We start from the raw sequence: 15,025 nt of genomic DNA, 5'->3' as shown, positions 1-15,025 counted from the left end.
ATTCACCCAGCATTGCACCACCAGCCTTCTAGTCCTCGTGGCTGTCAACACTGCTACTTTAAAAAGAGAGATTGTTCAGGCAGCCAGACTCAAGGGCACATTTGGCACTGATGCACCACACACAGGATCAGGGGAAACTTCATATCCAGAAGAACCCAGGCTGCCCAGCCCTAACTCAAAAGTCCAGTTCCCTATTCCTTTAGCGAACATCGTCTAGACCAGTGTGGGACACGGAGGCAGCGTGTTTAAATACAAAATCAAATACTTTAATGAAACCGGGGAACAGGAGAATAGCTCAGGTAATACCACTAAAACGGATATTCCTGTGCCGTGTACATTTGTTTTTTTTAACATAAACACCTTCTCTTAAGCAAGCAAAGCATGGACAAGCGATCAGTTTTTCAGCGTCTTTTTTTTTTTCTTTTTTAAGATCCTGAGTAGAGAGTATCTAAACCACATAATTATATGAAAATGGCCCAAGTCCTGAGCTGGTGGCCAGCACCAGGCATTCCACCAGTTTATAAAACAGACCACTTTCCAATGCACAAAATCTAAATACTTCTTTCACATTTCCACAGAGTTCTTTATGCAAAAGGGGGGGGAAAAAAGCAAAGTCTTCAGCTGAGGAATCTGAAGTCCTCAACATTCAATATGCAGGTCGCAAGCTCCCCCCCCCAAAATGCATCTGCAATTTAAAGTTTAAAGGGTTATATTAAGGCCTTTCTCTGTCCTTACTGTTCAACGTTGTATATGTACAAAAAAATTCCTGCCTAATATAGGCATCGCTTCTGAAAATCAAATATCACCTTGTGTTATACAACGCAATCGTGTCTGCTGTGAACAAAACAAAACAAACCCCAAAAGAGAAAGAGACAGACTACTGTTAGCACCAAGCAATGCCACAAGGGCTGTGCTTCCAAGATGCTTTGGGAAAAGGGAGGTCAGTCGTCAAAGTCAACAGCCTGCGGGAAGGCAGCTCTCTCCAAAGAATCCAACCGTATCAGGACACGATCCCCACTCCTACAGTGCATAGCAGCATCTCCAGTCCGAGAGTAAGAACAGATGAAAGATCCAGGAAAGGAAGGCAACCTCCCCAGAGAACTACAGAGGGATTCTCAAAACAGACACTATCCAGAATAAGCCCATTTCAATATCATCCCTTGAGGCTTGGCGCCAGGACTGGCACACAACTAGTCTGAGATGAGTTTCCAAGTCCTCCGACTGCAACCAAGAGGCCAACTTGCTCCCTGACAAATCCAGAAAGAAGAGAGAGGGGCTTCCTCTGGCCGTTCACCAGCACCGCTTCACCTCCGGTGCCGGCTGTGGCCGGGGTGGTCCCTGTCATAGCGGTGGCTCGGCCTCTCGTACGAGTGGGGCCGTTCGGGCCGCTGATCCCTATAGTAGTGGCTCTTCTTCTTGTATTTCCCGGAGTGGTCTGAACGTTCCCGCGAGCGGCTCCGCGACCGAGAGGAGCTCCTGCTGCGCGATTTCCGCTGCTTGGGAGAGGCGTACTTGTAGCTCTGGGCCTTTTTGTAGCTCCTCACCTTGGAGCTTTTGTAGCTGGAGCTGCTGTGGTTGAACTGCCGCGGGGGGGAATCGCTGCGGCTTCTTGAGCGACTGTGAGATTTGGAGCCACTGGAGGGGGAATAGCTCTCGCTCTTCCTGTCGGAGGAAGGAAAAAACAGGTGTTATGTTTCCGGACAAAGCGGCCTCTGGTAACCTACTGGATGCTTTCTATTCCTAATGCTGCACATCATGGTATTGACATGGTCAGAAGACAAAGGGAAGAAGCCAGACTTGCTATGAGAACAGTCCCCCACAATGCTAAAACCACAGGTGAGCACACACTTCAGGTAAAGCCCCGCTCCAAATCACTACTGCTCTGGCCTCTGACACCCTGCGTATTTGTACATCAGCAGTCTGGATAATATACCTCTGGCACGACTGTATCACAAAGGGTGGATGCTTTCACACACACTAAATAATACACTTTCAATCCACTGTCAATGCACTTAACTGGATTTTACTCGCAAACAGTCGCTGAACTGGATTGAAACCGCATTATTTAGCATGTGTGAAAGCGTGAGGTGTGTTTGAGCCAGTCCAATGAAAGGAGACATTACATTTCTCCTTGTCTTTTCACATCTGGACTAACAGAAGACGCAAACAGCCTGGACCTTTTTAGTTGCCTAAACATCTGAAAGGTGAGAGTCCTGGTCATGCTACAACATTTGCAGAGGGGCCAGCAGGCAGGACGCTCTTTCCTGTTTGGGCATGAAGATGGAGTTCTTCGGGGTGTGTGTGTGTGTGTGTGGGCACACTCTTCTCAGCTCTGCTTTCTGTTACGTCCGCAGCCTTCCCGCGCAGCAGCCGGGCACCTACCTTTGTTTCGGAGTCGGTGACCTTGAAGGAGACCGGGAATAACTCGGGTCTCTGCTTCCGCTCCGACTCCTGCTCTCTCTGCCTTTCTGAACACTGCAAGGAACACAATAAAGCAAGAGCATTAGGTGTAAAGCGGCACTGTGCACTGGGGCCTTCTCAGTCACACGCCTGCAAGCCCTGGCAATGCTGGGAATAATCTCACTGGCTGAATGAGGGTACCATTCTCCTCAGTACCATTGTAAGGCTGATACATGCTGCGGTCCAGGTAGCGCATAAACCTTGAGAGCAGAAGATTAGAGAGGGGACCACGTTTCCTACCGATTCTCAAATTTCTTTCTTTCTTTTGAAGAGCCAGTTTCTACCTTCCTGGCCATGGAGGTACATTGAAAAATGTGAAGGCCTACTGCGATTTTGAAACAGAGCCTGGCTGAGTAAGATTCAACAACTACAAGCAGGCTTTAGCAGACCTGCATTTGTCCAAGACAAGAAGTATGCAAGTCAGGATAATCTGCAGAGTTTATGCAAGTGGCTGCCTTCAGCTCCTCTTGCTGAACGATTCTTTTTGCCCTGGTTATAGCAGGCAGGTATAACTTGCGTGGACAGCCAGACACCAAACCGAGCTTTAACGTGCTGGTGCCCCAAGGACTGCAGTATCCAGAAAGTAGCCACCAGGGAACCATCTGGGAGAAGATGTCTTTTGTTAGCCTGTTGCAATCAGGAATGCTGATATGCATCATGGACCCTAATCCCCAAATACCAGGATGCCCTCAAAGCACAGGAAAGATGAGAACTCAACTAGCAAAGGATCCTTTGAATCACAAAAAGGGGGGGGTGAAGACATTCAAAAATCAATGATGCTTGTCTCTACACATGCCCCAGTGACAGCTGAACTCCGTGGACCCCCCTTTTGGCCCCAATTACACAATTTTCCTTCGAAGTTGGAGCCAAAGAACAAAGAGAAGGACAAAATATTCTACTAGTACTTGCAGAGAGGAGTACAGTAAGACAGCTGCAGTCGAGTCCAGCGGCACTTTAGAGACTAACAAGATTTTGGGGGTATCAGGCTTTCAAAAGTAAATACTCCTTTCATCAGATTAGCTCTGACAAAGAGAACACTGACTTTTGAGATTTCATCAGATTAGCTCTGACAAAGAGAACATTGACTTTTGAGAAAATCCCTGAAAATCTTGTTGGTCTCTAAGGTCCTGCGGGACTCAAATCTAGCTGTTCTATTAGCAGTTGCCCGAACTTCTTGGGAGTCTGAACAGGCAGAACTCTACAGCAGTTCTGATGCTTCCGTCTGTTAGAACAGGTGCGTGTTCTGTCTTTCCTGTACAAGCTGCAAAAGGGCTCTTCTGCGAGCTGAAGGGCCTCTTTGGAGCCGGCCCATGGAACGTCAACAGGAGAGAGACTGACGTGCGAAACAAATGGGGCTCCAAAAAGCTCCTCTATGGCTAAATGGCCCCTGCACAGGCAGGGCTGGGTGCTGCGCAGAACGGGTAGTCAAAAGAAGTGCAACGCGTAGGGATCAACCCATGTCAAATGATTTCATCACAGCAAAGCTGCTATAGAGTCAGAACGAATGTTATCGGAAGCAGATCTCGAGACTCTTATCTGGGCTCTGGACAAACGACTGCAGTGGTGGCACTTTTGGAAAGGAAGCCCATTGCAACACTCTGGTGCATGCCAGAGTAAGAGATAATCGGGAGGCTTCTAATCCAGAGCTTTACTGTGCCAGAGAGCGTGTATCGGTGCCATATGGGAAAGGTATGCCATGGGGACCCTGAGTGGGTGGAAAGGTGGCATTAAGATGTTTTAAATAAATAAATGCCTACAGGCTCCCATCCTGCCGTTCTGAAAGCTCCTACTCCCCCGCCACAAGCTGGCATTTCTGCGGAAGTGCTCAACCCTCCCCCCCAAGGCCTTACCCATTGACCGGGCTGTTTGACTTGACTCTTTTCATCCCTTCCATTTTCCTCTTGGTGTTTTTGATCGCCTGCACGGCGAGCGGGGAAGGCTTGGTGCCTTTATTTTATTTCGGAGATTCTGGAGGAGGAGGAGGAGGAAAGAGAATCCAGCCGGTTGTTAACTAGGAAAGCTGCATTTACGCTTCACTGTTTGAACGGTCTCTAGGACCAGGGCGTTCAGGAGGCTGAGTTTCCCCGTCCGGGACAAAAACCCTATTAAGCAGCAGGTCAAGAGCATTAATAAGCAAAGAGCCACTCAAACGCCATGCTGGGAAGGCAAAGCACCGGCACACCAATGGTGAATGCATCATAAGTGAAGGCCAAGTTTAAACAAGGCGTCAACCAAGTTAACATTTATCTTGTACACCTTGCACCACATTTCAGGTACATGGCAGTCAGCATATATGACATTCGCCTTCTTTTTTTAAAAAAAGATCTGTATCATAAGGATAAGCAAGCAGACTTCGACTGATGCAATACAGCAAGGAGGATTTGTGCCAACATTTATTGTTAAGTGAGGTCCAAAGTGAGGTCCACCCCTCGCATACAGAAAGGAAAATTGGACTCTGATCTTTTGTTCTGTTCTAAGTGATGGAACAGCAGTCAGGAATCAACGAGCTCACGTTTTAAGTCCGGGCTCACGCTCTTCTGTTATGAGGGGGGCAAGGCAAAACCCTGACTCTCAGACTGAATCACAGCTTTCACTGCACTGTGTGTGCGGATCCGGCCTCTGTCAGTCATGCATCTAAGGCGCATGCACGGGTTTCACAGTGATACCAACCAGTTTTGGGGGCAGGAGAAAATCCTGATACAGTATCCAAATTGGGCGTTCCTTCAGGTAACAGGCCTTTTGCCTGGGCTTTGGCCTCCTCGATGGCCAGCTTCTTCTTCTCTACTCTGCTTTCTAAGACAGCCAAATCCACCTGAAAACAAAAGGAGGGGGGAATGTTTATATAACATCTGACAAGCGCAACCAATGCTCCCTCTAAGCTGTGGAGTCCTGTGAGCAAAGATTCTACTTTGTGAGCTACTGACATTAAAGTTGTGAGTGAGCAATTTGTCTGCTGCATAGTTTGCTCTGGAGCCATCCGTCCTGAGTGAAGACAAAAATGTGTGAACCGGAGGCTAAAAAACTGTGAGCCAGCTCACACTGACTCAGATTAGAGGGAACACTGAACGCAACTGCTCTAACCTGCACGCTTACAATACTACAGGCAAAAGAAGGGAAGGAAAGAATATCCACAATACAGCTGCGTGTTCTCAAAAGGAGTAACCCAGCACAATAATGGTAATTATTATTGCATGCCTGTGGGTGTAGTATAGCCAGGAGATCCGAAGATGTCTGGCAGTCTGAAACTCTAGCTCTTTTTGTGGCAAGCTTAGGTGGGTTTTTTTTGGGGGGGGGGCGGAGAGAACTGTGACGGACCCAAGGCCAGCCAGCCGGCTTCATATGGAAGAGTAGGGAATCGAACCCAGTTCTCCAGATTAGAGTCCGCTGCTCTTAACCACGACACCAAGCTGGCTTGGCACCCAAACTCAGCACAGCTTGCAAGAGACACAACAGAGGCTCAAAGCAGACTATACTTGCAAAGTAACTACCATACCCCATGGAGATTTTTTTCACCAATTATGGTGAGGGAGATGGACAGAAAGGCAGATCAGGGGAACTGCATTCATAACTCACCCACTTCATAGCGTACGCAACTTATGGTGGCAGGGAGCAGTTGGGCAGATCTCGGTAGATATAATTAACAGGGCAAGAGGTTGGGCAATGTTATACCCATGGTATGAGTGCACCATGTCAACTTTTAGAATGCAGCATAGGACAGTCATGAGCAGTGCTCCCTCTAAGCTGTGGAGTCTCGTGAGCAAAAATTCTACTTTGGGCAGCAGGGTTAGCCGATCTTGTTGGCTTCTTTCCAGCAGCCTCGATAGATATAATTCACAGGGCAGGAGGCTGGGCAATGTTATACCCATGGCATGAGTGCACCGTGTCAACTTTTGGAATGCAGCATAGGACAGTCATGAGCAGTGCTCCCTCTAAGCTGTGGAGTCTCGTGAGCAAAAATTCTACTTTGTGAGCTACCGGCATTAAAGTTGTGAGCGAGCAATTTGGCTACTGTATAACTTGGTTTGCTCTGGAGCCATCCTTCCTGAGCGAAGACAAAAACCTGTGAACCAGAGGCTAAAAAACGGTGAGCTAGCTCACACTAACTCAGCTTAGAGGGAACACTGGTCACGAGTTTAAGGCACAATTAGGAACTAATGTATAAAACCAAAACGGGGGCAAGAGAACCTCAGGTGCCCCAGTGCACAGAAACACAAAAGCACTCTCGCTTTCTCTTCGCCACCCCATCCCAAGCAACGGGAAATCCTGCGGCCTCAGAAGCAGCACACCTTTTTCCGTGTATAGAGCTGCAAGATTTTTATGCAGATCTCCTGAATCTCCTCTTCAGTTGCTCCAAAGAGTAGAAACCAGTGAGGGCGACTTGGAAGTGGTATCTGTAAGCAGAAGGGGACAGCCATCGCTATCAGTTATCCATCAACCGTTACCTCTAATACTTAAGGCACCCGTTGCTGAACTGAATTAGCCTTTTACTGACTGTAGCCAAAGAGGAGGTGAGGGAATTAAGGAATTTCCCAGAAGACCCAAAATCTACCGCCCAGCAGTTTCATTGGATCCCCTCGAGTTCTAGTGTTTCAGGAGGGAGAAAAAATTCTCTTTGTCAACTCTGTCTACCCCATGCATAATTTTATAAACATCTATCATGTTTCCCTTAGTCGTCTCTTTTCTAACACCACCCAAAAAGAAGGAAAAAATATTCTCCTCATCCTGGGAATTCCCTCTCTCTTTGCAAGAGACGTTTCCCAGTTATTTAGGACATTTTCATAGACTGTGGATTGGGGGGGGGGGGGAGAATGAGCTTACATAGAATGAAAAGGGTTTTAATAATAAAAGAAGATCAGCAAATTACTTAAATAAGATGGGTGATCTGTACTGTCTACATAGCTGGGCCATAAAAGTGGCTTAAAACATTCCTCTGCCTAACACTATATTTGTAATACAGAGTTCAGAGTAGAAGCAGCCCAGGAAAAGAACAGCTTAAAACACAGAACTCCTCAGTTAAAATCCTGGGTAAAAAACAGGGTTTCAGCTTGGCACCTAAAGGACAGTATGGCAGAGCTGGCTGGGCAGCAGGTGCCACTGCTGGAAAATGCCTGGTCTCTAGTTACCACACTCTTCATCGCTGCACATGGGGCACAAACTGCAGGATTTCAGAACAGGGTCGTAACAGGAGGAGCTGGACAGTACGGGAGCCATTTATTCATTGAGGAGATTTTCGATATAAAGAACAAAAAGTCAAACCAAGACCAACCTCTAGGGTCCTAGCCGCCAGGTAGATGCAGGCACAGGCAATGCTCTCAGGGTGGAACCTCACAAAGACGTCCGTCCGTAGGCTGTCATTCATATAGTTCCTAAGATGACAAAAGCAGTGACAGCAGGAGTTGTAGCAGTCGGACAGAACCCTGCTCTGACTCTACTAGGTTTGTTTGTCTTTTTCTCTATTGTAGCTAGTTATCTAGGTGTTCTACGGCTACATCTGAAGTCTAGATAACCCTGTGAAATCTGACAGGTTAGAAAAGAAAGCTTCCTTCCAGGGAAGGGTGCCTCTTGGGAATATATCAACTGCCTGGCGGGAATTTGTGAAAGAGAACCAATTTTAACTTTACTTTTCTCCCTGTTGTGATCTACTGGCCTGTTCTCATGCAAAACAACGTCTATATATATATAAAAAAATTCAGACACAATGTGTAGCATATTTGAAGAAATCTTATCAAACTCGAGGCTTCATCCCATCAAAGAGAGCCGCATGCAGGCTCAAGGTGGATAATCTGCAGCTGCAGATCCGAATGGAGGATTCTTTGGGATCCAGTTGGTCTCTTCTACAGCTTTCCGACAGGGCCGTTTTCCAGGATACACACGGCCACATAAATCCCTTCAGAGCCAGAAGTTCAATCCGGATGTTATGGTAGCGCTGCAGCTGAAGACCCCCATGTTCACGCAGCTTTCTTCCACTGGCTCGGCGCTGGATCGCTTCCAGATTGCCCCAAAGTAACAACGTTTCTTAAACTCAGTGTTCACAGAATGAGGCAACTGCAAAAATATTGCACATGACTCACAGTCAGTACGGTTTACACATTTCTCCCCTGAAAGGACGTCTGAAAATACAGATTCTTTTTTTCTTTTTTTGCAGCTAAAGTGTGTGCAAGATCCCAGAAGGCAGAGATTATTTTCTAGGAAAAATCTACTGTCCAAGCAGCACATCAGACAATAATTAAAGCATGACCCAGAACAGAAGCATCTATGAGCCGGAGATGACCCTCGGAGATGCATTATGAGCATCAGATGTGCAATGACTGAATTAACATCGGGTGACCCCCAAACTATGTGTCTCAGTTGCCTAAAGTCAAGCCATGCACAGACAACTGGAACAGCTGCTATGTGATGTGTTGCAAGGGAGGCAAGTCAAACAACAGATGGTTTGGGGTATCCACCACTGCTTGTTCCTTAACTGAACAAAGCTGAAGGGTTTGAAATATTATTTCCAATCTTGCTAGAGAAATTTAAGAAGACTGTTAAATAGATGGAAGTGGATGCCCTCTGACTTCCAAAATGGCAGAATGACGAATTACAGAATGACTAATAGTTTAGATTCCACTTCTGAGTAGCCCACCTGTGCTGGGACATAGGGCATCAGGCTAGGCATTCAAGACAGACAGTTCTTTAGAATGTTTTCAGGTTGCTCAAATACTTGCTAGCCTCTCTGCAACAAATGCTTCCGTAACCAAGGCTTTTCTGCTAGTTCCTTATTTTCTCCAGCAGATTGCTGCCCACAGGATCCCAAGAGCTACTTGAGTGCAAAGGAACTCCTCCTCCCCCCGAGACAGCTGATCCCCACAATGCATCAGGCTAACTCTGGAAATCTCCCATTGCCAAAGCAGTCTGCTGAAAGGCATGGGGACACCAGACATGTGGAAACAGGTTTATCAGATCTTGTCCCCTTGAGTTTTAAAAGTACAGTGTGAGAAATTTAGCGCTGTGCGATTTGGGGATAAGAACACTTAACATATAAAGCTCTTTATTGCAACACTGAATTTTCAAAAACATTCATCCGAGTGACAAAATTTTAAGTTAGGTGCAATAACCGGCATTTATGGAACTCAAATCTCCCCCCCACCTTCCACCCAATAATTTAAAATCCAATTTAATGAACTTTTTTTGCATTCTAAAGACATAAAACACAGCATCAGTCATCTCAACAATAAATGCATTCAAGATTCAGACTTATCTGTAAAGTGTGCAAATAAAACTTTTTTTTTATCAAGTTGGGAAACAGAAATCACAAGCGGAAGTCGGCCAGTGTTTAACTCTACTAGTGTACGTATACCACCTGTCTAGAGCCAGCCTTCTCTCTGCGGAGCCTGCTTTGGTTTGACTGAAGACGGCAGTTATCCCTGCACCAGAGCGAGTGGGCAGCAGAGGAGAAGTCTTAGTCACTTACCCTCAGAGGCTACCCTTTGATCAAAAGAGTACAGAAAAGAAGAGTCAAAAGAGGTTCTCCTTCAAGACAGCACCACACAGTTCAGACAGCAGAAATACGAATGGCTTTTAGAACTACTTTTACGTCACGTCAGTTTCACAGGTTTATCTTTTGTCATTTTGCTTATCAAAAACCAACCCATTCCGAGAAGCAAGACAATTAAATTTTGCATCACTGTGTGTATTAAAAGGACTGTTTCGTCTAACCATTTTTCAAATAAAATAATTGTGCTGGACGAGCCCTTCCCACCCCACTCCTTGTCAGCAGCACAAAACCAAGATAGTGCAGGAGAAACTCCATGTTCAAAGGCAGTGTACCTTTGTGCACTACAGACAAGCAGGAGATGGCAGCTGCCCTCAGATCCTGTTTGTGAGCGCACACAGGGCGCCTGTTTTGGAAACTGAATGCCGAACCACTGCTTGGATTCAGCACGGCTGCTCATACGTTCATACACAGAAATAACAATCCCATAGCAACCTCCGCCGAAAAGGGATCGAGCGGGCAGGATTCAAGGAAGGAAAAAGCAAAGGGTTGCGTGCGTGAAGGCTGAAAGCTCTCTTACCATTTAACACAGTGCCTGAATCTTTTAACAAAGAGGCCCGTCGACTTGAGGCGACAGACGCGGCATGCCAGGTTAACACTGGAGCCACGCCTGTGCTATGAATGTGGCGGTGGAACACCACACGGTAACTGCCCCCATAACATGACACCTCTGTGCCAGAGCCCTGCTCGTCTCAACAGAAAGAAGAAACAGCAACTTACCATGACGTCTGGACCAGGTGTTGGTTACGTTCACATTCTAATACCTGAAGGTACATAACGATTATCTGGAAGATATGGGTGATTGAGTTATACAGATGACTGGGTTGTGGACAGAGGTTATCATTTAGATGGCTGGGGGCAACCAAGCTTATTCTAGTCTGGGTAAGCATCCTTGTGAGACTTCCAGAGTGTCCACACAGTGCCAAGTGCAGACAGAGAAGCAAACACACACAAAACGTTCGAAGGCAAAGCACAACCTTTCCTCCTCTGTATTCCATCCGGCCTGGTCTCCTAAACGCATGGGTTCTAATCTATAGGCAGATGTCTCCTAACGCTCCCAAAAATTCTTGTTAAGAGTTCAGACGACTTTCACCTACACGTCCACCTCAACACATACAGGAGCAACTGGTAAGGAAAGAAGAAACGTCAGCACTCTTTCTCTAGCGTAATTCCCCATGAATCAGGATTATCTCAGTGTGATTTAATAGACTGGCTTTGCTGCTGGCACTCATTCAGGACATTGGGCACTCTCCCTTCTGCATGAATGGACCCTGAGCAATTTTACATCCATTCATCTTATGCTGGCACTTTTGCACGCTTGTATTTTCATTATTTTTACCCTTTTTTTCATTGTATTTGTTTGACATTACCACTCCAGTGTATTTTTCTTTTGAGCAGGATAGTATCTGGTCACAATATAATTGTTTGTCATCCTATATGCTGCTTTGCGCCTCTGAACACATATGGTGCGGCGCACAAGAGTGATACAGTCTTTGGCACTGGCAAGTGTGCTTCAGAGTCACAGCCAGTCAGGCTGGCCATTTCTGCACTGACAGCTTAAGAGAAAGGGGAAAAAACAGATGGAATTGGTCAGCTTCCCCAAACCGCTGTCTCGCTCAAACCTCAAGACAGCCAAGCAGGCTTTAATGGCAACAGTGCATCTGTCATTACCTGCTGGCACAAGAATAAACTGCTTAAGGACTTGGACAGTTGAGTCCAGCCAACACTCAAGGCACAAGTCTTCAAGCCAAGGAGACACGGAATCAGCTAGTGAGAATTTCTTGAGGTGAGAAACAAAGACAGTGAATGCCGCTATAATTCAGCTATGACACACGAAGCATGGGCCACGTTTCCATCCAGTCGGAACAAAGACTTATCGTGTGGTGGTGCAGACAAAGAAAATGGGGGGGGGGGGGGGGGGAGAAGAGATACAAACCTTATGAGGGTGCTTGACGTGCACACAGAACCCTAACTCCTTCAGAACTCTCCTCTCGGCCTTTATGATTTGGTTCTTCAAGTTAACGTACTCTTGATCCAGTATTAGAGGCACGGGCTTCCTGTTTGGAGAAAGAGGGGAGGCTGAAGCTGCAGCCCAGACAGGCAAGAGAAGAGCGTGCTCTGCGATATGAGTAACCTGGCTGGGTTGCTGGCATATTTGAACTGACTATGCGTAATCTGCCTTGAGTCCCTGTGAGAAAGGCGGGCTACAAATATAATAAATAAAACTAAAATAAAACTGCTGGAATTCATTCTGATCCCCCAGTCTAGTCTCCCCACTGATGGGTATACATGTCACAGAAACAGAAAACATTCTATTTCGTTTACTTGTATCCTTATACATCCCACTGGCTCTGACTGAATAACACCGATGTTCACAATTTTACATTTAAGGCTTCCTCCCTGGTCTTCCCCCATAACGGATGTTGCTGCCAGAGGACTTCCGAGTGGCTCTCTTCTTTTTCTAGCCTGGCGACTGGGGCCAGTGTATCCTCTCCGTTACAGCATAACCCTTTCTTGTGGAGGGGTTGAGGGACCAGGCCACTCCAGCTAGGCACTTTGTGTGACACAAACTGGATTGGGCCGGATAGCCTCGTTAAAGGGGGGGGGGAATCAGTGGTTCCCCCCCCTCGAGATGGAGGAGGGAGAGAAGAGGAGTCGTGGGGCCAAGTGGCCTTTGAGTTTTTACTGCCACCCGCTGAGTAGTTCCTGTCCAGGTTTCCCATTCCTTGGATAGTTTGGCCATGAAGACCCACTGCTAAGGTAACCCCCTTGCATGTTGCACACTTACTTTTTCTCACGTAGATGTCGAAGTCTGTGAAATACATTAATCACATCCCGTATACGTCTTGGGGCTTCTTCAATTTTTGAGGCCAAATGAACACAGGCCATCGACACATGCTGAAAGAGAAGCACGGGCAAAATAGTAAGCTTTATTCCAGGACCGAGTTGCTGGAGGAGGGACAAATGTTCTAGCGTTCACTACCAAAATGGAGGATTAACCTGCTGGGGGGGGGGGGGCCAGCTTTTGCATTACTTCAACCAGCGCTTGCTTAGAAGTATGCTCATGTTCAACTAAGATTCATGGAAATTATCAGTAAAATAATCTTATGGCTGAGGTACAAAGCAGAAAATCCAGTAAGTAGAATCAGACAATATAAGAAAACAGCTCACGCTCAGTTTCATAAAATGAATTTCATACCTCCATGGAATGTTTCACAAATGACTTTGTGTAAAAGAAACGCTGGAACAACACTTGCCCCGTGGCCATGGCGACCTAAAGAAAAAAAAATGCAATGTACCCATTAATGCTCATGAACGATGTTCAAGAGGAACCAGGAACAGATTCTTTTTGAACCAAATCCATAGCATCAAAAATGCTTAATTTTTGACATATTATTAGACTTGGGCTTGTAACCTTACCTAAGCAGTGAAAACAGATTTACACTTGAGGAATATTAACTTTCCTGTTACCACATTCCCACTGCAGACTTTAATGTCTCCCAAAACTGTGCCCATGTGGGCCAGCGGATCCCAGGAAGTGTGGGGGGCCTGCATCAAGGACTACTCTGTTGTTGTTCAGTCGCACACTCTTGCGCCAATAAAACCGTACTTCGATGGTTGTTTTATGGTGCTGACTGCTGAGTTATCTGACTTTCCTAACTGAACACCAACCATGTCACTACAGATGTGGATTGCAAATCACATGGCATTTCTTCAGATAAGACAGATGCACGTGATTTGCGAAATCTGACACAAAAAACAGACTGCAGGGTGTGTGCGTGTGTGTTGAGAACAGCTGTCTGACATCATCTGAAGATGACCAAAATAAATCCCACTTCATCCCTTCGACATGTGCTTAAAGGCAGCAGTCTTCAACCCAACTGGACTTGGAACCTGCTTTCAGCCTCCAGGCAGCAGCACAGGACACATTGAAAGAGTAGACATGTGACAGGACCATGAGTAATAACCTCACAAGTCTGTGCTGGAGAAAACACCCTCCATGACTGAAGTGCATACAGAACATCTGAGGATTAACTGGCCTCCTGCTGCCTTATACACGTGCAAACTAAGTCAGTCCTTCCAAAAAGCAGGGAAGCTCTATGGAGTTCGCAACCTGCTCGAGGATCTTGAATCAGGAGTTAAAGATTGCTGTATTCCAGGATCGTAACTAGGAATAGTGCTGATGAACCCACATGCAGAACTTCTGTACTCCAACACATAAGAGATGGGAAGGTGGCAAAGCAGCTATAATTGTACAAATTTACTGCCTGCAATTGGAGGGTTTCCCCCACTCATTTCAGTCCCTGGTACACAGAAATCTGAAATATTTACTCAGCATTAACAAGAAACCTAATACGTTACTGATTTACAAATCTCATACCAGAAGATAGCCACTCCAACTGTTCTGTTCACCTGTATGGCTGCCGTCCTACATTCAAGCAAGCACGCACAGCTGGGTACTCCACATACAGGTACAATAATAGTAATAATAAAAAAAAGATTTCATCAAAGGTGGCCCTGAAGGGAAACCAAAAGCTGATTTGCCTAAAAAGAAGAACTTACGACATGGGGAAGGAAGAACACAAAGTGACATCCTCAACGTCAGAGAAACAGAAAGACAATAATCAGCAGGCTCAGCCGGCGTACATGACTAGGGAGGGAGGAGACGGCTGTCATTTCTGGGCAAGGCTGTTACATCATCCACTTCCTGGAAGAGAGCCAGGTTAATGCCGGGGAGCCTCCAATATAATCAACAGGGAATAGTCTGCCATTCACCCTGCCCTGGCAAGGAAAATCGCAGACCCGAGGAGGATTCTGGTGAAACTTAAGATCCTATTAAGCTCAGGAGTCTGGGGTTCTTTGTTTGAGGGTTCGATTGCACAGCATCTGTCTGGGGGGGAAGAACAAAAGCCCTACGTTCAGCACTAGCAAGGACTCTGAACAAAGCAGCAGATGTGGAAGCTTTCAAGGGACTCTTCCAAGCCTTTTCTCCGAACAGATGCAACCACGAACAGATGCAACCACGGCTCA

General features: G+C 46.4%; 2 protein-coding genes across 5 annotated transcripts in view; both read right to left on the bottom strand.

Annotated features, from left to right (window-relative positions):
* Positions 1-244: 244 nt before the first annotated feature.
* Positions 245-7,886, bottom strand: LOC107106109 (cyclin-L1-like). The gene is given in 6 exon segments (XM_015406200.1): positions 245-1,662; positions 2,383-2,475; positions 4,311-4,428; positions 5,131-5,272; positions 6,747-6,851; positions 7,727-7,886. Coding segments are annotated over 6 exon segments (909 nt in total). The 5' UTR covers positions 7,820-7,886; the 3' UTR covers positions 245-1,304.
* The window catches only part of CCNL2 (cyclin L2), an 11,697-nt gene continuing 4,437 nt past the window's right edge, over positions 7,766-15,025 (bottom strand). Inside the window, exons 2-7 of one of the 4 annotated variants that reach the window (XR_001482359.1) lie at positions 13,194-13,268; positions 12,783-12,892; positions 11,931-12,051; positions 10,715-10,779; positions 9,803-9,927; positions 7,766-7,826 (exon numbers count right to left, since the gene is read on the bottom strand). Coding sequence is in view for 2 of the 4 variants with exons in the window: in XM_015406197.1 (XP_015261683.1) it covers positions 8,483-8,505; positions 9,914-9,927; positions 10,715-10,779; positions 11,931-12,051; positions 12,783-12,892; positions 13,194-13,268 (408 nt within the window). In the remaining 2 variants the exon portion in view is untranslated. Of the gene's footprint in view, positions 9,928-10,714; positions 10,780-11,930; positions 12,052-12,782; positions 12,893-13,193; positions 13,269-15,025 lie in introns of all 4 variants that reach the window. The other 3 variants (XR_001482358.1, XM_015406197.1, XM_015406199.1) reach the window with 3 other exon arrangements.

The sequence above is a fragment of the Gekko japonicus genome, unplaced genomic scaffold (assembly GCF_001447785.1).
Source record: "Gekko japonicus isolate JY-2015 unplaced genomic scaffold, Gekko_japonicus_V1.1 scaffold1133, whole genome shotgun sequence".
NCBI classification, from domain to species: Eukaryota; Metazoa; Chordata; class Lepidosauria; order Squamata; family Gekkonidae; genus Gekko; species Gekko japonicus.
Note: the sequence above shows the minus strand (reverse complement) of the source record. Positions and strands in the feature narration are given on the sequence as shown.